Source organism: Lathyrus oleraceus, chromosome 5 (genome assembly GCF_024323335.1).
Source record: "Lathyrus oleraceus cultivar Zhongwan6 chromosome 5, CAAS_Psat_ZW6_1.0, whole genome shotgun sequence".
NCBI classification, from domain to species: domain Eukaryota; kingdom Viridiplantae; phylum Streptophyta; class Magnoliopsida; order Fabales; family Fabaceae; genus Lathyrus; species Lathyrus oleraceus.
The window spans coordinates 336,486,255-336,509,098 of NC_066583.1; the positions used below are offsets into that span (position 1 = coordinate 336,486,255).

Here is a 22,844-nt window from a genome sequence, read left to right on the forward strand (position 1 = left end):
CCTTGAAGGCGACCGTCTGTGGTAAGTGAGAAATAAACCACTTATACAACAGAGGCAAACAACATACAATGGCACCACCACCCTTTGTATTCCTCATATGCAAAGAGAAATAGGCATCACCCAACAGAGTCGGAACGGGATTAAGAGTAGAGAAGATCCTAATAGCGTTCAAATCCACAAACTGTCGATGTTGGGGAATAACACTAACCCATAGATGAGAAGTACAAATATGGCCTCAAAGGCATCCTCACTTATGGCCTTCCCATACATAGTAGCTTGAGCGATGAGGAACTCAGAAGGGAGACCTTGAATTCCACCTTTGGTAGTCATATGAGCACCAACCAGAGATTCATCTATATGAAGCATATCAGCTATCTCTCGAGAAGTAGGAATACTCTCCAAGCCACTGAACGGCAACTGGTCTAGAATAGGTATACCCACAAGGTAGGCATACTCCTCAAGTGTAGGCAAAAGCTGAAAATCTGGAAATGTGAAGCAGCGGTACAAGGGATCATAAAACTGCACCAATACACTCATCAACCCTTCGTCCACCTGAGTAGTCAGAAGAGGAAGAAGCTTCCCAAAACGAGCCTTGAAACCCAAGGGATCTAGTACATAGGATGTCAAATTCCTTAGCTCTTTCAAGTCTGGTTGTCTGAAGCTGTACTTCTTTGTATTCCTTCTTTGTCTTTCCATGTCTGAAAATTTGCAAATAAACCCCCTTAAGGATATATGAACGAATCAACCATGAATCACGGGTTTGTTGCGAGTCACGAGCATGGAGTCTTGGTTAAGAACCACCCAAAGGGAATGTACTAGGGTTTAAACCTGCCAAACATGTTCTACAAGAGGTTCCCATAGTCATCATCCCATCTTTCAGATATTATCGGAGAAACGACTACTCGTATTCCAAAAATATTCTCCAGAGAGACTCTTATGAGTGTAGTATCGCGTAACAATCGTATCAAATCTTACACCTGAACGACTTTCGCACTACATCCTAAGAATAGGCCAAGATGGGCTTGGTAAACTAAGGTCCTTGGCTTCTAAGGTCTATATTGGAAAGAGTAATGACTAACCACAACTTACTTGTGTGACATTATTGATCCCAACATGACCTCCACCAAGTGAATGGACTTGCTAGTCAACTTGCTAAGGAATAATTCCACACAAGTCAACAAGACTACGCCATTCTCCTATCCTAAGTGCACTCGAGTCCGGGTATAGAACCCATCTCACAAAGATCACCAAGCATACAAGGAATTAATATTCAAGCAATTCAATCATTACATACAATACAGTAATCCCAAATTGCACAAAAATATGTCACAAAACAATACAATACAATAAAATATGAAAAGTAGGCAAAACCCACTAGGGATCTCCCCAGCAGAGTCGCCACTTTTCTGTAGCGAGGTATTCGTTACCATTAGAGATATTGACTAAATCCAAGGTAAATCATACAAGTCGAGTCGCCACCGCACTTCTATTTATCCAAAGGAATGGTTAGAAAGCGAACAAAAACCTAAAAGTTTTAACAAAAACTAGTAAAAGAGAAACATAGATCTGGGTAAGGGGGTTGGTTATGTAATGGGAAGGTGTTAGGCACCCAAAACATCCTAGGTACTCCTAGGGAGCCCTTTTCCTACTTGTTGTAAAGGTTGTTGTCTTGTGAAAAATTTGTTTGTGCAAACATGATTGAAGAGATGAGAAGAGAATGTACAAGTTTATTTACATTTTGGTGTTTGGATGGATAAACCCATTGCCTACGTACCATCTTCAAAAAGATTAGGATCAAAACCTCGTAGTTCGGGGTAAAAATCTCAAAAATGAGTTGGTGAATTGATTGGTCCAAAAGCCTTAAGGTCTTTTGTTATCAAAGGGAGAAAACTCAACCTAAAACCACAAATCCACCATGTGAGGATAACTTCAACATGCTAGTGAGGGGTTAACCATATAATAAGCATGGAAGACTCATTGTCCATCACTAAGGATATAGGTGAGTATTACATCTACCACAAGGATAACTCAAACCTAATAGCTAAAGGTTATGGAAAATTTGATTAAGAAAGTGGCCATTGGAACCACAAAAAGACATTTGAATGGGTTATATTTACCAATTAGAAGCATATACAAAATGGTCAAAGTTGACTTAGAGATTCAATTCAAAATAAGTGTTGTGAAAAGAAGGTTTGAAAATCAAAAGCATAATGCTTAGGTTTTTAATGTTTGAAAACAAATGTTAAGTGTTTGCACAAAAGTCTTGGCTTGGGTTAGAGTGGAGGGAAGAAGAAGAAGGGCTAAGTCCTAAGTAAAGCAAAAAGGTAAGGGATAAAGAAACAAAACCACAATGGAGTTCCTCTCTTGAGATCATATTGATGATCCAAGTAGCTCCCATCCTTTGGAATAAGCAATCACAATAATAGTAAGCTCAAGCAAGCAGCACAATCAAACAAGCTCAACATTTTTAAAAGTCAGAAACTATTTTTTATCAATTAAAAATGAATAAAAATAACCTAATTGAACTAAAATCTCAAATAAATCTCAAATCAATTAAAAAATTAATAAGAATATTTTTCATAGATCCATCATCATTCAAATAGGTTAGGAAAATATTTTTGTATTTTTTGGATGTCAAAAACTATTTAAAATGAATTAAAAATAACCAGAAAAGAGAAAATTCACAAAAAATATCAAATGACAAAATAAAAAATATTAAAAATCAAAATTAGAAACTAGAAATTATTTGGAGAAGAATGCAGTTGGTCCCATAATATTTGGACCAATAATAAAAGAGATGTGATTTTTTGAAAATTATTGGAAAAAAAGAAATTAAATCAGAAAAATGGAAATTCAAAAAAACCAGGAGCGTCAGATCTGAGCTCATTAATTGAGCTGGCAGATCATGCGTTCCAGATGCGCGCTTCCACCATAGGTCCAAGTCCACGCGCAACATATTGAATAAATGAAAGTCATAACAAGCGAGGGCCAGGATTAGATCTGGAAAACTCAATCCAACAATCCACATTCAAACTGGCAATGGGACGGCCACCGGAGCCACCTTCTTCTCCGGTGAGCTAGTGTTTTCCGACCAAAATTGCAGACAACCAAATCTTAACCAAAATATGCGATCTATACATCTTTGGAAAGCTGAGATGATGTACATCATCCCTGTGCTACTCAATTCCACTCTAGATCTCTATATTGAGAGAAATCAGAGATGGAAGTTCTGTGGTGTTCATCATGAACTTGTTAGATTTTGAAAATTGAATGCATAACAATGATGCCTCTATGGAGAGGACTTCAGCCAACATAATATTCAATCAAATAGATCAATACATAATGAGTTTCGAAGAAAAAACCAGTTGCATAACAACCTTGATTTCTGGAAACTTGAGCTCGATTCCTTGCTTTCTTTGCCAAAACAGAAGATCAATGAGCTGAAGGATGAAGGTTTAGAAGCTTTAGATCCAAGGATTCAACCAGATGTAGTTGAACTTTGGATCTGAAAAATTTGAAGAAAAATTGAAATAACTTCTTTGGTGAGGTTGGGGAATCACTTCAGCAGGGTTTCAGGCGCCTTTAGGTTGGTTTTCAAGTGAAGCAAGCAAGTGTACTTATAGCAAGAGCTGATGCAATGCATGATCAAACTCGTGTGCATGTGAATTGGGTCCTCCATGCATGGGCCTGTACAGGCGTATGTGAGGCCCAAAACATGGTGCAAATGCAAGCTGAAATAAATGTGAGATGGTTTGGACGTGTAGCTTGGAATGAATTAGCTTGTGTGATGAATTTCAACATGTTATGCATAATCATGCCTAAAACTTCTCCTCTTTGAAAATGCCATTTGCCAAATCCAAACATGGTCATGTGCATAATAGTTGGAAAGGTTTTGATGCAAGGAACAATTGTTATGTTGGGCAAAAATCCATTTGGGGTGTGGAAATTGGTGAAATTGGAGTTTAAAGTGCAAGGTGCAAACATGCAAAGGCAAAGTTTCTAAATTTGGCCAATGTTCAAGCCCTTCTGTGTTGATGATGCAAGTCTCAAATGAAAAAACCTCCAACATCAATGTTGTATATCTCTTCAAGACACTCAAAATGGACTTAAATGTTGCATCATTTGGATTTTTGATGAAAGAGTTATGGGCACTTGAAATTGGACTTTTTTGCCTTTTAATGCATTTGGTCCAAAGTGACCTATAATGTCTTGCATTATCACATGTATTTCCTTTGATATTTTGAAATTTTGTTCAACATAACATTTGAAGTAGACATCTTAAGATTTCCAATGCATTTGATCCCACCTCAAAATCATGAAAAATGAATGCGTTATGTCCTTGGGAAGTTGACCCAAAATTAGGGTTTTAGTCAAAATGACCTATAATGTATTGGAATGGGAGATGACCTTCCAAGCTTCAAATCAATTTTTGATGAACATGAAAGTTGTTCATATTGTCCTTAAGAACATTTTTTCTTTTTTAATCATCCCCATTTGACCAACACATAAAACGTTAGGTCTTAGTGCATTTCAAAATAGTCAGATGAATTGGCTGATCAACTTCTCAAGTCCCTGACTCACATCTTGATGAATTGATGATTGAGGATACTCAAATAAGTTCAAATATGCATGAAATGATAAATTAAATAACTTCCCTTGATTGCATTTGATCATGGGTTAAGGTTGCTTCAAAAGCAAGGCATTGTGATGCACAGATGAATTAGGGTTTCCTTGAAGAACAAGACTTCAAACCCTTTGACTTGATTTGATCAAAATGATGAATTGAGATGCTAGGAAGGCATATTTGATGGATGAGAGATTTGGGAACCATTACCCTGCTTGCCTTCATCTTCTTTTGGCCATGTCATTGCACAGATGATCTCCTAGAAGCTTTGAACCTTGTGATTGCTCTAGCTACAAACAAAAGATGTTAGTGACATATTTTTGTGCTTTTGGTTAGTAAACAAAATGAGAAAAGCAATGACATACAATTCAAGCATGCTTGGTGATCTCAAACCACTCACAAGAGGTCCCACCCAAAGGCAAAGGGAACCAAGATGCTAATGATCCTTGAGGCAATGCAAGTGCAATGTTATGATGCCATGAGGGATCTTAGGGACAAAATTGGGGTCTTACAGATTGACCCTCTATGAGAATAATATATAGAATATTATGAAAAGTGTCATAAGTTATTCTCATGGGGATAGGGGTGTATACCACCCTTCAAACTGAAACCACAATGGACCATAAATGTGGAGTCGAGTACTTTGTTATTAATCAAAAGTTGTCCGTAATTGGGTGGCCATAAAGATAGTTTATGGGTACTCCATAAATCACATTGAGGGACATGAGTGACCTATATGGAACTTTCTCATCCTACGTAAGAGGATAAATATTAAAAGGGCACAATATTGAACTGTACAAGGGTGACACCATCTATGCCTTGTGTTCAAAATAAACATGAGGGCAAAAAGGTAATTATACATATAAATATTATCACATAAAAGTTTTGTCAGTTCACATGATATTTTTGTGACTTGGGTAGCAGTGATGTGTTGCTAGATACCGCTCATTGTTTATTATATTAAATGTGTGATTTAATATAATTTGCAATGTCACGAGAACCTACAGGGTCACACACATAAGGGCATATTGATAAGAGATGAAATAAATAAGGAACGTCGTAAGGTACAATATAATTAAGAGAATTATGGAACACCGTAAGGTACGATTCATTTAAGTTAATTGTAGAACTCTGTTAGGTACGGTGCTCTTAAGTGAAATACATTACACCATAAGGTACGATGCACTTAATTGGGATTTTTAGCTTGCATCTCACACAAGTGATTCTACAAATAGAACCCTTGTGCATAAACTTTTAAACTTGATGAAATTCAGTTTGTGAAACCCTGGAAGTAATCTCTCTCTCTCTCTCTCTCTCTCTCTCTCTCTCTCTCTCTACACACATACTCTCTCTCTCTCTCTCTCTCTCTCTCTCTCTCTCTCTCTCTCTTACACACACACATACATACACACTCTCTCTCTCACACACACACACACACTCAAAGTCTTCATTCATAGCATCTAACACTAAGATTGACGGAACTATGTTCACGTGGACTGAGTAGAGGCATTGTTCTTAGTTCAACGCTCGTGATCATTCCTCTAATTCTACATCAAATGTGTTCATCGCCACAAGAGATGATCGTTCTATCACTGATCAAGCATCATTCGTAAGGATCAACTAAAGGGAAAATTTTATCTTTCATTGCATATTGTATCACGATTTCCCTTCAAGGGTATGAGCACTCCAACATCGTGGAAAATTAGGAGATTCATATAGAAGAAGGCATAAGGCGGATCTTTTAGGGCAGTCATGTTAGCCTGCTCATATTTGGAGCAAGGCCTTAGGATGACCTCCCCCTCATTGCCCGTTCTAGAGAAGCTTAGGTATTTTCTGAAGGAGGCTACTCTCTTCTCAGAGGTCTCCATTGAAAACTCCATATTTCTTGATAAAGAACATGAAGAAAGATAGGCGCTCTCTTAATTCCTTAACATTCCTATTTCGAGGAGTCTATAGTTGATTGTTCCATCAACTAGCTTCATGTTTTTATGTTGTATTCATATAATTCCATAAGTTCTCTACTGTTGGAAGGTTCAGTCATGTTACCCCTCTCATCTAACTCCCTAATAATCAAAAAATTTGAAGAAAAAAAAAGAGGATGAAGAAAGGGAGGGAAATGTTATACTTGTTTACAAAGGATGAATATGAAGCTAAGCTGGAGCGGTTTTTAATGCAACTTACCTTGTTAGAATAAAAAATCTTGAAAAACGTGGGTGGAAAATGAGTCGAGGTCCTCCTCTTATGAGACCAAGAACATAGGTTGCATAACTCATGATGGCCTTACCACTAGCTGCACCACAACGGTTGCAGGGTAACCTCCACATGTTTCCCTTCCTGACACGTGTGAAGGAAACAAGGGTCATCAATGGACTTAGTTTCTCAAGATAGGTCCATCATGAAATACATTAAATGCAACATGTGTTTCCCTAAATGTCGTTTGAGGGACTTTTCCCTAAGTGATGCTTGAGGGGACTTTTCCCTGAGCGACGTTTGAGGTACTCGCACCAAACTTTTTTGAGGGACTCGCCCTACATTTCGCTTGAAGCACTCGCCCCAAAACTTCACTTGACAGACTTGTGGAATCTTTAAGATGACAATACGTTTGAATTAAATCACTTCACCCTCTCCAAGGTCTCGTACTTGAGGGACTGTGGTCTGAAATGATTTGATTGGGCTTAAAAAGGAATGGTCCATAATGGAAAGCCACAAACTAACCACTTTTGGGCGAGCACCCGAAGCGCCTAAAAAGGGGTTTGTCGCTCAAAGCGCGACCTGTTTAGGTTTGAGTTCAAAACCCATGAGCCGTTAGTTGTCTGTCAATGAGAAAAACTGTCTCCTCTATAATTTGAGGTAGAATGAATCTTTTATATTATATGTTTTTTTATTGCGGAAGTCGGGAAATCGCTCTTTGACAAGACTTAAAGAGTTTCTATACATATCCCAATTCTTAAACTAGGAAGAGGATCCACAAATTCTAAAAGAAAAGAACATAGAATCTCTCACAATACCACGTGAACAAATACTCATTCTTACTATTATTGCACTTTTAACCGATACAATTATATAGTTCACGGTATGGATTTTCTAGTAGACAAGTAAACCAAGATGACAATTAGGATTGTCCACTCTTTGTAATAAATTTACAACTTTTTAGTAAAATACATTTTCACATTCTTAACACATTTTATATTAATTGCATTTAAAGCTCTAATATCAACCACATTAGTAAATAGTCATCAACTGATTAGTACTTAAAAAATGTTTAATTCTTTAACAATGACGGACAGTATCTCTTAATACAATATTAATAATCATTTTTATTTTTATTTTTAAAATTAATTTATTAGCTACTGTTTCGATTAAAAAAAACCAAATATATATCTAATGGAAACAATCAAATTATCACTTTATCATCAAATCAACATTTCGGAACACAAAATTCAACTTTCAACTAAAACACCAACGGCTCTATAGTGGCATTTTTGTTATTCCAAATCAATTGAAAGGCACTTTAGCAGAATAACAATTACTACATCGTAAATTCTCTTCATTCAACCTTTCTTCCCGCTAGTAAATCACATGAATTTCCTGTTTTACCCTCAAAACTATACTCAATTTTCAAACCTTACCCCACTCTGAAAAAACAGTTCTTTCTTTCTTCTCTTTGGTTTCTTGTTAACCATCCATGGAACTAACCATGGCGAAACACGGTTTTCTAAGGAACATTCTCGTTCGCGTGTTTTCCTTCGCTGTTCTCATCTTCGCCGCACGTTTCGCCATTATCGTCACCGTCCGCGGCGGATCCTGCGACTCTTCCGATTTCTGTTTCTTTTCCGAAAATCTGAACCTCACTGCTCCCTCTCATCTTGCCGGCTCCGGAGATCCATTTTCCGGCAAGAACTGGCGCCGTTCCGTCGAATACTACGCCGCTAGTTTCCAGGATCTTGTCGCAGAGGGTTCGCTCTCACCGAACTCTAAAGCTTTATGTATCGATACTCCCACCGGAGAAGACGTGTTGGCGTTGAAAGAAATCGGCGTGGTTGATTCCGTCGGGATTTTCAAGAAACCTTCGTCGCCGTTGATCGTTCATGGAGAGGGCTACCGGCATCCTTTCCCTGAAGACTCCTTCGACTTCGAATTCTCCGGAAATGGCGCCTTGGAAAATACCCCTAAACCGGCGGAATTCGCCGCGGAAATCTCCCGGACTCTCCGACCCGGCGGATTCTTGGTAGTTCACACGGCGGCGAGAGACGCTTATAGCTTCAATTCATTCCTTGAATTATTTAGTTGCTGTGAGTTGATCAGAACAAGAGAGATCAACGGTGTTGATTCATCCACAATTCTCGAGATTCTGATGAAAAAGAAAATCCCCGATTTCAAAACCCTAAATTCACCCCCAATTTTCAATTCAGTGAAAAAATGCTCTTTTCCAAGGTACAAACGTCAAATAGTGAAAACTGCAGAAACATTGATACTTCAAGAGCCATTGAAGCCATGGATTTCATTGAAAAGAAACTTGAAGAACATAAAGTACTTAACTTCATTGGTTGATATAAGTTTCAAGCACAACTATGTGTATGTTGATATTGGAGCTAGAAGCTATGGTTCAAGCATTGGAAGCTGGTTCAAGAAACAATACCCAAAACAGAACAAAACATTCGAGGTTTATGCAATTGAAGCTGATAAAACCTTTCATGAAGAGTATAGAACAAAAAAGGGTGTAACTTTGTTACCCTATGCAGCATGGGTTAGGAATGAAACATTGTTCTTTGAGATTACAAGAGACCCAAGTAAGAAAATCATGATGAATGGTAGAGGAATGGGGAGGATTAACCCTGTTCAAACATCTTCAAGCCATATGGGCGATAAGGATAAGATTCAAGGCTTTGATTTTGCTGATTGGTTGAAAAGTGTTGTTACGAGTAAGGATTTTGTGGTTGTGAAGATGGATGTTGAAGGAACTGAGTTTCACTTGATACCTAGGTTGATTCAAACAGGGGCAATTTGTTTGATTGATGAGCTTTTTCTTGAGTGTCATTATAATAGGTGGCAGAGATGTTGTCCTGGTCAGAGAAGTGCTAAGTTTCAGAAAACATATTCTGAGTGTTTGGATTTGTTTACTTCACTCAGAAATATTGGAGTTCTTGTTCATCAGTGGTGGTGAATGGTGATAATCCATAGTACAAACTTGTGTTGTGTGTATATTTTTTCTTCATGTTTTTGTCACATTTTTTTTGTATAGGCTTTTATAAGATTAAATTGATTCTTTTGTAGATTCTTTTTTAGTCAATTGTTATTATCAATGCAGATGAAGAGTTTAATGAATCAGAGATTTTGTTTATCTTATTGGTTTCTTCATCCAACTAGTAGCATTTTGTTGTTGCTGGTATCTGTCTTAATGATGCTTCTTATTTTTCTTGAGTTGCTAGTGCAAGGTTAAAGATATTCTAGTAAAGTGTAACACTGATGTAGATATGAACTGAACAAAACATAGATAAGGACACAGCTACATAACTTGTGCTTGTGCTTCTTCTTATTTTGTTGGATTACTGCATTTTTCTCACATAAACTCTAGCATGTATTTATTATCATACCATATGTTTCCACTAGTTTATATGCAAACAGTAACCAAATTTAAACTGTCACAATGGATTTATTGATAAGTGAGTGTGCATTAAGAAAGCTACCATGCATTTTATATATATATATATATATATATATATATATATATATATATATATATATATATATATATATATATATATATGGAATTAGAGATTCATATGAACAATATTTCTAATGGGCTCATGGGATTTCTTTAATATAATTGATTTTCTCATCTTTAAAAAATCAAAATTAATTTTATAATTTGAAAATGTATTTCTAGACGCACTAATTCACATTAGTTGTTGCGCCAAACAATAAAATTATGTAAAAAAATACAGAAATACATCTTTGTGTAACTTACGGAGATACATCTTCGGACGCTATTTTAATCAAATACGCGCCAGAGTCTCTTCTCCTTAACTTTTCAAAATACTCTCTTAACTCACATTCTCTTCAAACTCTCAAAACCTCTCAACTCTCGAACTCTCTCTACTCAAAAACTCTCAAACTCATTAAACTCACTTCCAATTTCTACTATCAACATACAATCAATCAAAGAGCTAAACATCAAACTCGCATTTGGTAAATTTTATATTTCTATATACTTTTTTTTTATTTCTATATACATTTGTAGAAATTGAGTATTAGATTATGTAAAAGATAGTTTAGATATGTTATTTAACTGGGCAATGTGTATGATAAGTAGTTTAAATGATCAATGCATTTTTTTAGGTTTGATTTAAAGACATTTCTTTCATTTTTCGTTCTTCTGAGTTGAAAAACAATCAAGAAATACATCTCTGATTTTTTTTAATGTTTTGATTTCCAGAATCTAGAGATGCATTTCTGAATTTTTGTTGTCTGCATTGTTTGACTTTATTTTATTGTGTTTCATTTGGGTAATGCTTGTGTGGTTTAATTATAGACATTATGGTTGATAATCAAGATAGATTGAGGCACAGAAGAAGTGTGCAACATGCATCAATTAGGAGGGAAAAAGCTCGATCATTACAGAAACCTGTCGATTCTGGTTCAGTTGATGTGGAGGCATTAACTTCTGAGATTCATGCATATTCGCCTTCATCTTCCCGTAGGAGGCATGTGTCACCTCCTGATGGTCCAGAAGCCCCACATGTACATGTTAAGGAACCCGATGCTCCCCAAGCACCCAAAGGGTTTGAAGGAGGTATGTCCGACTTATCGTTTATGCCTCTATATTTGGACCATGTTACCAGGAATATGTGGGACAGAGAGGTACAATTCAGTTGTATTCATTCTTTAAAACACATTTGTTATAATATTTCAAGTTTTCGATGATAATTTTTTTTCTACAGGACCATGATGCTTTAAAATGCATCAACCATGACCGAAAGATTGTGGTTTTGCCACAACCTATTGAGCAATGGTTTCAAGATGTGATGCAACTATCTGGACTGAGAGACTTATGCATGATCGATTATGTTACGATTAAATATGGTATATTGTACGCGTTTGTGTAGAGATTACACTCTAAGACCTCATCATTTCATCTTCCACATGATGAGATGTCCATCACATTGGACGATGTCTCATGCCTGCTACATCTTCCGGTTAGGGGAAGATTGTTAGGCTATAATAGGATTATTAGAGATGAGGCAGAGGGGATAATGATTACCTCTCTAGAAGCTGATCCAGGGGATGCCCTACAGGAGCTAGAAGTCATATATGGGTGTCATGTTAGGTTTTGATTCCTGGAGAGGTTGCATGAACAACAACATCATGCGGCATAGTAGGTTTCTAGTGATGATGAATAGGTTATGTAGAATAGAGGAAACACATTGAGAGCATACTTGTTGTACTTGGTTGGCACGTCCATTTTTATGGACAAGAGTGTCAGTTACGTGGATGTGGTTTACCTGAGATACTTCGCTAACTTTGAGCAGATCCATGAGTACTAATAGGGGGCACTTGTTTGGTCTACCTGAGATACTTCACTTATATTTGCATCTTATTGTATCATTTTCATAAAACTTGTGATACGCTATTAATAATAATTTGTATGTATCATTTGTCATACCCCAAAATTTTCCCTCCATTTTTACCTTTCATCTGACTTTTGGTTTGAGATTCACCTGCACTCATTTAATGTCAAATGCATTCACATCATCTAGTGTATCAACATACATCATAAATTCAAGGTTTGAGATTGTTTATACTTAACAAGAGCCTAGGGTTTTCCTAGGGCTCAAGCCCTATGGATTATGGTGTTGCAATCAATTTGAAAAGCCTATTCTTGGACCAATACATGAAACCCTAGTTGATGATTCATGGTTGCTTGGTTTATGATCTTAATTTTCTTTATTTTCATCTTGATTTTGGATTGTTATTGAAACTCTAATCATGTATGCTTGACATTGGTGGACAATATGGTTTGTCTATTGATCTTGTGTGTGAAACCCTAATTCACGGAAAGGGGATATTTTTTTATTTTGATTTTCATCATGCCATTGCCATTAGAATCATTCATCAAATTCATCTGTTAATCATGGTTTCTCATGATCATTTGTGTGATGCCTCATTTGGTTCATAAATTTGTTATTCAAGTTTTCATTTGGTTCATTCAAGTTTCATGCATTGATTTAAAGATCATAGTACATTCAAGTGTCATTGATTCAAGTTTCATGTTTCACTCATGGTACATTAACTTAAAGTTCATAGTTTTATTCGTGATGCATTCATTGTCCATTGATTCATGTTTCATAATGTATGCAAGATCATCATCAACCATGACCGAAAGATTGTGGGTTTGCTGTAGCCTACTGAGCAATGGTTTCAAGATGTGATGCAACTATCTGGACTAAGAGACTTGTGTAGAACCGATTATGTTACGATTAAATATGGTATATTATCCGCGTTTGTAGAGAGATGACACTCTAAGACCTCATCATTTCATCTTCCACATGGTGAGATGTCCATCACATTGGACGATGTCTCATGCCTGCTACATCTTCCGCTTAGGGGAAGATTGTTAGGCTATAACAAGATTATTAGAGATGAGGCAGTGGGGATAATGATTACCTTTCTAGGAGTTGATCCAGGGGAGGCCCTACAGGAGCTAGAAGTCATATATGGGTGTCATGTTAGGTTTTGGTTCCTAGAGAGGTTACATGAACAACGACTTCATGCAGAATAGTAGGCTTCTGGTGATGATGGATAGGTTATGTAAAATAGAGGAAATACATTGAGAGCACACTTGTTGTACTTGGTTGGCACGTCCATTTTTGTGGACAAGAGTGTCAATTATGTGGATGTGGTTTACCTGAGATACTTCGCTAACTTGCAGCAGATCCATGAGTACTACTAGAGGGACACTTGTTTGGTCTACCTGAGATGCTTCACTTATATTTGCATCTTATTATATCATTTTCATAAAAGTTGTGATACACTATTAATAATAATTTGTATGTATGATTTGTCATACCCCAAAAATTTTCCTCCATTTTCACATTTCATCTGACTTTTGGTTTGAGATTCACCTGCACTCATTTAATGTCAAATGCATTCATATCATCTAGTGTATCAACATACATCTTAAATTCAAGGTTTGAGATTGTTTATGCTTAACAAGAGCCTAGGGTTTTCTTAGGGCTCAAGCCCTAGGGATTATGGTGTTGCCGTCAATTTGAAAAGCCTATTCTTTGACCAATACATGAAACCCTAGTTGATGATTCATGGTTTATTAGTTTGTGATTTTAATTTGCTTGATTTGCTTCTTGATTTTGGATTGTTATTGAAACCCTAATCATGTATGCTTGGCATTGGTGGACAATATGGTTTGTCTATTGATCTTGTGTGTGAAACCCTAATTCATGGAAAATGGGATATTTGGTCATTTTGATTTGCATCATGCCATTGCCATTAGAATAACTCATCAAGTTCATCTGTTGATCATGGTTTCTCATGATCATTTATGTGATGCCTCATTTGGTTCATAGCTTTGTTATTCAAGTTTTCATTTGGTTCGTTCAAGTTTCATGCACTGATTTAAAGATCATAGTACATTCAAGTTTCACTGATTCAAGTTTCATGTTTCACTCATGGTCCAATAACTTAAAGTTCATAGTTTTATTCATGATGCATTCATTGTTCATTGATTCATGTTTCATAATGCATACAAGATCATGGATTCAAAGTGATTTTAAACATGATTTTGGAGGGAAAAGTTGCATTTAAAAATGAGTTGTGTTTCATTGATCATAAAGAACTATTTATCATTAAAACCTTTCATTTTATTTCATACAATATCACATTACAATGTCCATACAAGAAATTACAAAAATAAATAAAATGATTTTGACCTATAGTTTACTTTGGTCAACTGTTGACTTTTTGGTCAACCAGTTGAACAAAGTCAACTCATCTAATCCCTAAACCTAATGTCAATGTTAACTTTGTTTCTTCATGTTCTACATCATCCCTTTTATCTTACTGACCAAAGTTCTTCATGAGCAAGTAACCATGTTTTCTTCATGTTTCATTCATGGCACCTTCATTCCAAGTACCTTGATAGCATGGTCCAAATTCACTAAAACGACATAGAAATGCAATGTTCATCATTCCTTTATGATTAAAAGCTTGTGCAATTTAATTCTAACAAGCATACATTCACAACATTCAGTTCACTAACAAACATACAAAAGCATCATATACATTCAACTAACATTCATACTCATAACAGAACACATATTTTAACAAGAGGTTCATCTAACTAATAATTAACTTTACAAAAAACTGTTAACTTTTAGCTTACGAACGAACTTTCAGAACTCAATTCAAACAGATTTTATCACTAATCATTTCATCCATAACATAATAACTAACCATTCATTCCACTTCCATAGCAGCCAATTAACAACTTCTTAGTGCTACTATCAACTAAACTAACCTAACAGTCATAATAGAAATCAAAATTCATGAATAACAACTAACCATTCTCCACCAGAAAACCTAACTGATAACCATTAACAATTAGCAATGCATGAATTTAACATAGGTTTCAATTGAACAACTTAAACTAACTTAGAAGGGAAACTAACATGTCTTCTCAGTTCACTGCATATCAGAATAACCTAGCAGAGAATTTAAACCGGCATTACATTCATGACAAAGTTTCATTTAACTGCATCCAAATCTAACAACAAACTAACTTTCACGAGTTTAACAACTAACAGAATTCCAAAGCCTAACTGAGTTCATAACTAAAAGAAAAATCAACTAGCTTTCATTTAACCAAAACTTCCTAACATCTCAGTGCATTAACTAACAAATCATTCATTTAATAACACAACTAACCTAACATTTTTTTCCGGATTAACACTTCCAACTAATAGTTTGAATCTTAATAATTCTCACGAATCCCACCATTTAACGATGTAACTAACTTCAAACCGTTTTGGATTTGATTTAAACTAACAGAGTTAATCTCTGTTAACTCTAACCCCTATAAATCCTTCACCCTGCATAATCATTCATCTCTCTGATTCATTCATTTTTCAGAAACTCATTCACACACACACACACACTTCGATTCCCTCATCTTTCTAGAAATTCACACAAACACTCTTAGAACCACTCTCACAGGACTCTCTCAATTCAATCCTTCACCATCTTAATTCAACAACCTCGCAACGAGTTCGCAACGAGTTCAACAGAGGAAGAAGAAGTAAAAGATCATAAGAAGAAGGAGAGGAAGAAACGTTCGGATTCAAAAGCAAGGAAGAATTCAAAAGCAACTTGATTATTGTTCAAGCACGACAAATGTTCTTTTTCAACACTCGCCAATTATGATGCAAATTGCGCGCCATGAGCATTAAGTAGTAGAGAAGGGATGAGAGAGAGCATTCCTATCCTTATTTTGAATATCTTTAGGTACAGGACGAATGACCCAGTTGCTCATAGTATTCACCTATACTCGTAGACTTTAGTGCAATTTAAATCGGATAATTGATAAGTCCTCTTCCACACATATGTTGCAGGAAGACTGAAGATCAAGATCTCAACCACTAGAGTTTCTTTTTCCCTTTCTTTTATTTCAGTTTAAGACTAAAATCATTTTGTAAATAAACTCAAAACACTTAAAAATACGACTAGAATTATATGCCATGAGCCTTAAGCAACGAAGAATGATAAGCGGGATCTTTCCTAACCTTGTCTAGAGTACCTTTGAGTATGGGGTATATGCCCTAGCTATTTAGAGTATTCACATTTGTTCGTAGAATTTAATGCAATTCAAATCAAAATATTATTTTCAAATCTAAAAGCAATCACAACTCATGAAATTCATTTTTTCCTTTGGGGCATCTTTTCAAACCCTTTTCAGAAAGGACATGTTACTTCCGTACTAACATGAACGATACTAAAGCCCCTCATGCACGAGCATACAAGTAATATTTAACTGCTAGAATGCGATCCAAACACATCCATTATACCGTAAACAAACAAACAAATGCTTAAGTCTCCCATGCGCGAGCATACAAGCAACATTGACTGTTAGAACGTTGTATTTCTACCACGAACTACGAAACTCTGATTTCCTTATTGCACTATAAGGATACGTAGGCACGAGGGCCTTAATCCTCAAAGATCATATTAATTATTAAACCTTTTTTCCCTTTTGCAAGTAACCTTTAGATATAACACCCATTAGAGCAAAGAACAATCAAAATGGGTCTCATTGAGTGCAACAGATGTGAGGGATGCTAATACCTTCCCCTTGCATAACCGACTTCCTTACCCTTTTTATCTTCCCCTGGGTTTTATCAATGTTTTCTCTTTCCTTTAGGAATAAATAAAGTTTGATGGTGACTTTGTTGTATCTTTGAGCGTGCGATATGCTCAGGTATATTTCCGGAAGCTTAACCATTTTCAGGCTTGGATCCTCCAACACTTCCCATGCATATCCGGATGGTCATATGTTCTTACCTACACTGAAGATTTTCTACGTGCTTCTACATTAATTCCATTCATATTCGGAGTCTTTCAGAGTGTATCTTGACCACTTGGTAGTAGAAGTTATACACTTCCAGACATACAATGATCACCGCCAGACACATATCTTGGACGACATAACATTCTACTTTGGATGGTTGGCTTGTGGGCCATGTTTGATGTTTCCTTATTTGCTTGAGTGCATCATGCGGAAGTTTGATTACATGTAACTTGTTCCTAGAGACCCTTGAGAGTCTTCTCCTTTTGTTGTGACACACAAATATGTGAGTGCGGTGTATGATGATTAACTTAGTCATCTGGTATCAGATGAGGCCTATGATACCTTAGCTCGTAACAGTTAGAGCACTGGATATGACTACATCCAATGGTATTTCAGGATGTCACATCCTTATATGACACCATATTCTCCAGGTGATCCACCTAGGCCAACTCATTAAGATATTCTATAAGAGGAGGAGACTAGGGAAGATCATGATGTTTATGTGTTACCTAGATGTTGATATATCATGGATATGGCACATGCGGGTATAAACATATGAGTCTTTCCGGAAGGCTCTGAGGCGAAAAACATTATAGATTCCATCTTTGATGAAACACATCCGACACTACAGTATAAGAGGCGTCATAAGAACATGTGGCCCCGAATCTGGCATACTCAGTAGTGTATAATATTTGTATTATGAGCACTATTATCGTTTATAATTTATTTTGACTTCATTACGTATTCCTAATTTATTCATTATATATGGCATTTTCATATTATTTGATAAGTGTATGGTTTAATTTATATAAAATTTAATATGATAGTGTAACTATAATACATCGTCGATTGCATCAGTGTATCTTTAAAACAAAGTCAAAAGTTACTGTCTAGTGTGAATACATAAATGTATCTCCGTATTCTATCTGAGTGTTTAAGGAGATGCATCTCCGAATCAATTTATGTCAAAATGAGTGTGTTTCAGTTAGGAATGACTGTGATGCATATAGGGTTAATCTGGAGCTGCATCTCCGGACTAAATTTTTTCAAGAAAATATAAGGTGCGACTCAGTTAGGATGCGTTTTAGTGGGAAATGGTGTGTCTGAAAACACTTCTGAAATTTGAAGAGCACTTTCGAATTTCCTTAAGGTATTTTTCCACCACTAAAGATAGGATAATAAATTCCCTTCTTTAAGTCAAACCTGATTTGGATGAACTAAAGTATAATGGACCAACACATACTTTACCTTAGTGCACACATGACTCGACCCACATGTTGGACCTTGATATTCTTAAACAAAACCCTAAGGTTTTCAAATATTACGAGTAAAGGTAGGAATAGGCCAGGCCAATTAACAGAAGCTTATGACCTAGCCTACACAAGTCCATATCAAACCAGGTTTTTTTTCAATAGAAAATGCCTAGACTTTTTTTTCAATAGAAAATGCCTAGACTTTTTTACAAGTTTATTTAGCAAAAAAAGCTAGGCCACAAGTCATAAAAAAGTCTTTTAACCTTATCAGGCTGACCTATTTAAATAAAAATGAATAATTTTATTGTTATTATATTGTATTTTGTATTTTGAATTAAAATATAAAAATAATGCTTAGTTGTCAGGAATAAATTGTGATAATAAATTGAGAAAACCTTATGAACAATGTCATAAGTTGTTTTCATAAATACTCTCAAATAAATTATTCCACAAAACTTATGTTAATAGATAAACTTGAATGAATCAATAAAAATAAATATTTAGTCTCATTGATCTTTTTATTAGTTAGTCTATTATTTAACATTAGTTGAATTTTTTATTTACAAATTTTCAAATGAAATAAGCTTTTAAGAATGCTAGTAGGCTAATCAGACATTCAAAAAGACTAGACTTAAGTCTAAAAATAAATCTATGATAAACTACAAGACAAACTTAAACTTTAAATTTGTTAGCAAGTCTCAGGTTTGACAAAGTCTAGCTCAACCAAGGTACGACAATGCTCCCAACATAATTGTGCATCTCTTTTGTAAAATATATATATTAAAGATTAATTATAGTTTTATATAAAATGATATTTTACATATTATTAATGATTTTATTATTATTATTATTTATTATTATCAATTTAAATTTTAAAATTGGAGCATTAACATGTTTCAGAATCTAAAATCTAAATAATATTTGTAAAAATTTAAAGGGTTTATGAGAGATTTGAGGGGGAGAATTTTCACTTTCAGATTTCTAAATTTCTTATTCATTTAAAAAAAAATCGGTGGTTACAAAAGTGTTACTATTTTGTTATTTTATAAAAAAATATTGTATCAAGTAATTAAAATTTATATGCATTGATATAATTGTTTTGAAATAAAAATTTGACCATAAACAAAAATAAAACAATGAAACAACAATGTTCCGTGTCAAAGCCATAGTAACGTATAAGAGGGAACCAATAACGCTCTCTCTCTGTCATCCATCCACACATGATCACCATTCTCTCCCAAATGGGTTTCTGTTTTTTCCTCTCTTCCTTCCCTCAAAGTCTCTCAACCACTCTCTTCTTGTTCCATCCATGGACTCAGACAAAGACAATCCTATGCCTGATGGAACAGAATCACAGTTTGGAGGATCTTTCGTTTGCCATGCTGTTAACCGAATCAACTCTAGAGGATATTGGTTTGGAGAAAATCCCCTTGCTTTTGCTGTCCCTCTTTTCTTGATCCAGGTTTTTATCATATTCATCTTCACAAGATTCAGTTACCTTATTCTCAAGCCCTTTGGTCAACCTTCTTTTGTTTCTCAGATTCTTGTAAGCTTTTTTCAATAACAGACACTTATGTTTTTCTATCATTTTTTGTTATAACGAGAATCAATGTATCTGATATGTTTCTACAATGTTTGATTTTCTCTAGGGTGGTGTAACTCTAGGCCCTTCAATTCTTGGTCACTACTCAGCATTTACAAACAATTTTTTCCCGGTAAGAGGAAGAAACGTGCTTGACACGTTAGCTTTTTTCGGTTTCATGATTTTCATCTTCTTGCTTGGTGTAAAGATAGATCCAACCATCATCTTTCGATCCGGTAAAAGGACGTTCGCTATCGGGATTTTATGCTTCTTCGTTCCATATACTCTCAGCGGTTTATTAGCTGTATTCATCAACCATTTTGCATCATTGGATCATGATATCTCGAAAGGCCTTTCAACTGTGGTGGAAATTCAATGTATCACAGCCTTTCCGGTCATTTCGTGCTTTCTGACTGAACTTCATATCCTCAATTCAGAAATCGGACGCTTGGCTGCGTCGTCTTCGCTAGTATGCGATGTTTGTTTCAGTTTAGTTATGATGTTGAAGTTCGCAGCAAAACTAACTTCCGCAAAATCTATAGGAGTTACCATTGGATCGTTCTTTTCGTCCGTTCTTCTTGTTTTTTTCATAGTTTTTGTTGTTCATCCAGCTGCATTGTATGCTATTAATCACACACCAGAAGGGAAACCTGTTCAAGAAATTTATATAACTGGAACTCTGATAACACTAATATTCTGCGGATTCATCGGTGAAGTTATCGGCTTAGATGCAATTGTTGTATCTTTTATGGTAGGCTTGGCTATACCTGATGGCCCTCCATTAGGTGCAGCATTGGTGGATAAGCTCGAGTGTTTTGTTTCGGTTGTGCTTTTACCGTTGCTTTTCGCTATTGTTGGAATGAGGACAGATGTTTTTGCTATACAGAAGATGAAGAATTTAGGGATAGTTGAGTTGATTATTTGCGTTGCGTTTTTCGGTAAAATATTAGGGGCTTTATTGCCTCTACTTTTCTATAGGATGCCTTTTAGAGATGCAATTTCTCTTAGTCTTATAATGAATTGCAAAGGAACTGTTGAATTGGCATTGTTGATGAACATGAAGTTAAAAAATGTAAGTTAATGTTTTGTTTATTCATGTTCATATTATATGCTTTGAGTAAATATCATTTTAGTCCTTGAAATAGAAACCGTCAGTCAATTTAGTCTCTCAAATTTCAGGGACTAAATTGACCGACTCTTACAATTCAAGGACTGAAATGTCTGTTTACTCAAATTGAACTAGTATATTGAATATAAGACTAAATACTGAGGCGCGTTTATCTTAATGTGTTTACAGTTACTAGACGATGAACTGTTTGCGATTCTGGTTCTTAGTTTGGTGCTTGTAACCGGCATTGTATCGCCGGTTGTGAAAGCTCTATATGATCCTTCAAGAAGGTTTCTTGCTTACAAAAGGAGAACAATCTTGCATCACCCAAGCGAAGAAGAATTTAGAATACTAGCTTGCATTCATAAAGAAGATAATGTGTTGGCTGTTTTGAACCTACTTGCTGCTTCAAATCCAACCGAAAGAAACCACATCGATTTAGTTGTACTACAGCTTGTTAAGCTTGTTGGAAGAGCTGCATCCGTGCTTGTTTCGCATAAGCCGCGCGATAAGCCTGGTGAAAAGATCTTCATTCCATTCACCAAATTTGAAGATGCTTATAAGGGAAAAGTAACACTTCATTGCTATAAAGGTATCTCACCATATGCAACAATGCACAATGATGTGTGCTACTTAGCACTTGAGAAAAGAATAACTTTCATAATCATACCTTTTCATAAGCAATGGATAATCGGAGGGATGGCCGAGTCTTCCTTCGCGTTCAAGCAACTCAACAAGAATGTTCTCGAGAAAGCTCCTTGCTCGGTCGGTGTCCTAATTGACCGCGGCAACCAGAAGAAGTTCTGGTGCGGCTACATGAACGAATCAACATATCTAGTTGCTGTGCTTTTCTTTGGAGGCGCAGACGATAGAGAAGCCCTCGCGTACGCGAAGCGAATGTTGGATCAACCTAATGTAAATATTACTCTTTTTCATTTTTCATCATCCAAAAACGATGTTGTTGGAGGTACAGATAGAAGCAAAAAGCTTGATACTCAAATATTGAGTGAGTTTAGGCTAAGTGGTTTTAGGAATGATAGAGTTTCGTATAAAGAAGAAGTTGTTACGAATGGAAGAGACGTGCTTTCGGTTATCGAATACATGGAGAGTTATTATGATCTTGTTATGGTTGGAAGGAGACATGAAGATTCACAGTTAATGTCTGAACTTAAGAAATGGAAGCATGGTGAGTTGGGAACTGTAGGAGAGATTCTTGCTTCTCTGAACATTGGTGCTAAAACATCAATTTTGGTTGTGCAACAACAAACTAAATTTTGGGGGTCACGTGATCCAGAGGAATCTACACATTTGAGAAGAGTAAATATATAGCAATGTTGATAATATGACAGAAACATTCTTATGTATATATTTTGTTTTTATTTTTTTATGTAGATCATGTTTCTTAAGAACTTGCAAATTTGCTTTAATCCCTTCTTTTGTCTTTACTTTTCTATGCATTGATTTTTGCTCATTTTTACGAAACTTCGTTTGCGTAAATAGAATATCCTCTACATGCTCGTTTGAACCCTTATTTAATCCATATCTCGAAGATTGAATTTTCCCATGTCTATGGCAATACTTTTTTTTTTCCTTTTTCTTAAAGCACTTTCCCATGTCTATGGCAATACCTTTTTTTTTCCTTTTTCTTAAAGCACTTTCCCTCAAATAAGTAAAATAGCCATAAACTTAAAGTTGACACATCA

General features: G+C 35.8%; 3 protein-coding genes across 3 annotated transcripts; all 3 read left to right on the forward strand.

Annotated features, from left to right (window-relative positions):
• The first annotated feature begins 8,048 nt into the window (after positions 1-8,048).
• On the forward strand, positions 8,049-10,010 carry LOC127084459 (uncharacterized). Its single transcript, XM_051024912.1, has one exon. The coding sequence runs from the start codon at positions 8,310-8,312 to the stop codon at positions 9,786-9,788; it is 1,479 nt and encodes a 492-aa protein (XP_050880869.1). The 5' UTR covers positions 8,049-8,309; the 3' UTR covers positions 9,789-10,010.
• A 1,151-nt stretch (positions 10,011-11,161) lies between these two features.
• LOC127080526 (uncharacterized) lies at positions 11,162-11,958 on the forward strand. The gene is made up of 3 exons (XM_051020846.1): positions 11,162-11,485; positions 11,566-11,646; positions 11,731-11,958. The coding sequence occupies exons 1-3, from the start codon at positions 11,162-11,164 to the stop codon at positions 11,956-11,958; spliced, it is 633 nt and encodes a 210-aa protein (XP_050876803.1).
• A 7,636-nt stretch (positions 11,959-19,594) lies between these two features.
• LOC127084464 (cation/H(+) antiporter 15) lies at positions 19,595-22,586 on the forward strand. Its single transcript, XM_051024918.1, has 3 exons — positions 19,595-19,997; positions 20,101-21,105; positions 21,331-22,586. Exons 1-3 carry the CDS (start codon positions 19,599-19,601, stop codon positions 22,468-22,470), a joined length of 2,544 nt encoding a protein of 847 aa, XP_050880875.1. The 5' UTR covers positions 19,595-19,598; the 3' UTR covers positions 22,471-22,586.
• Positions 22,587-22,844: the final 258 nt, after the last annotated feature.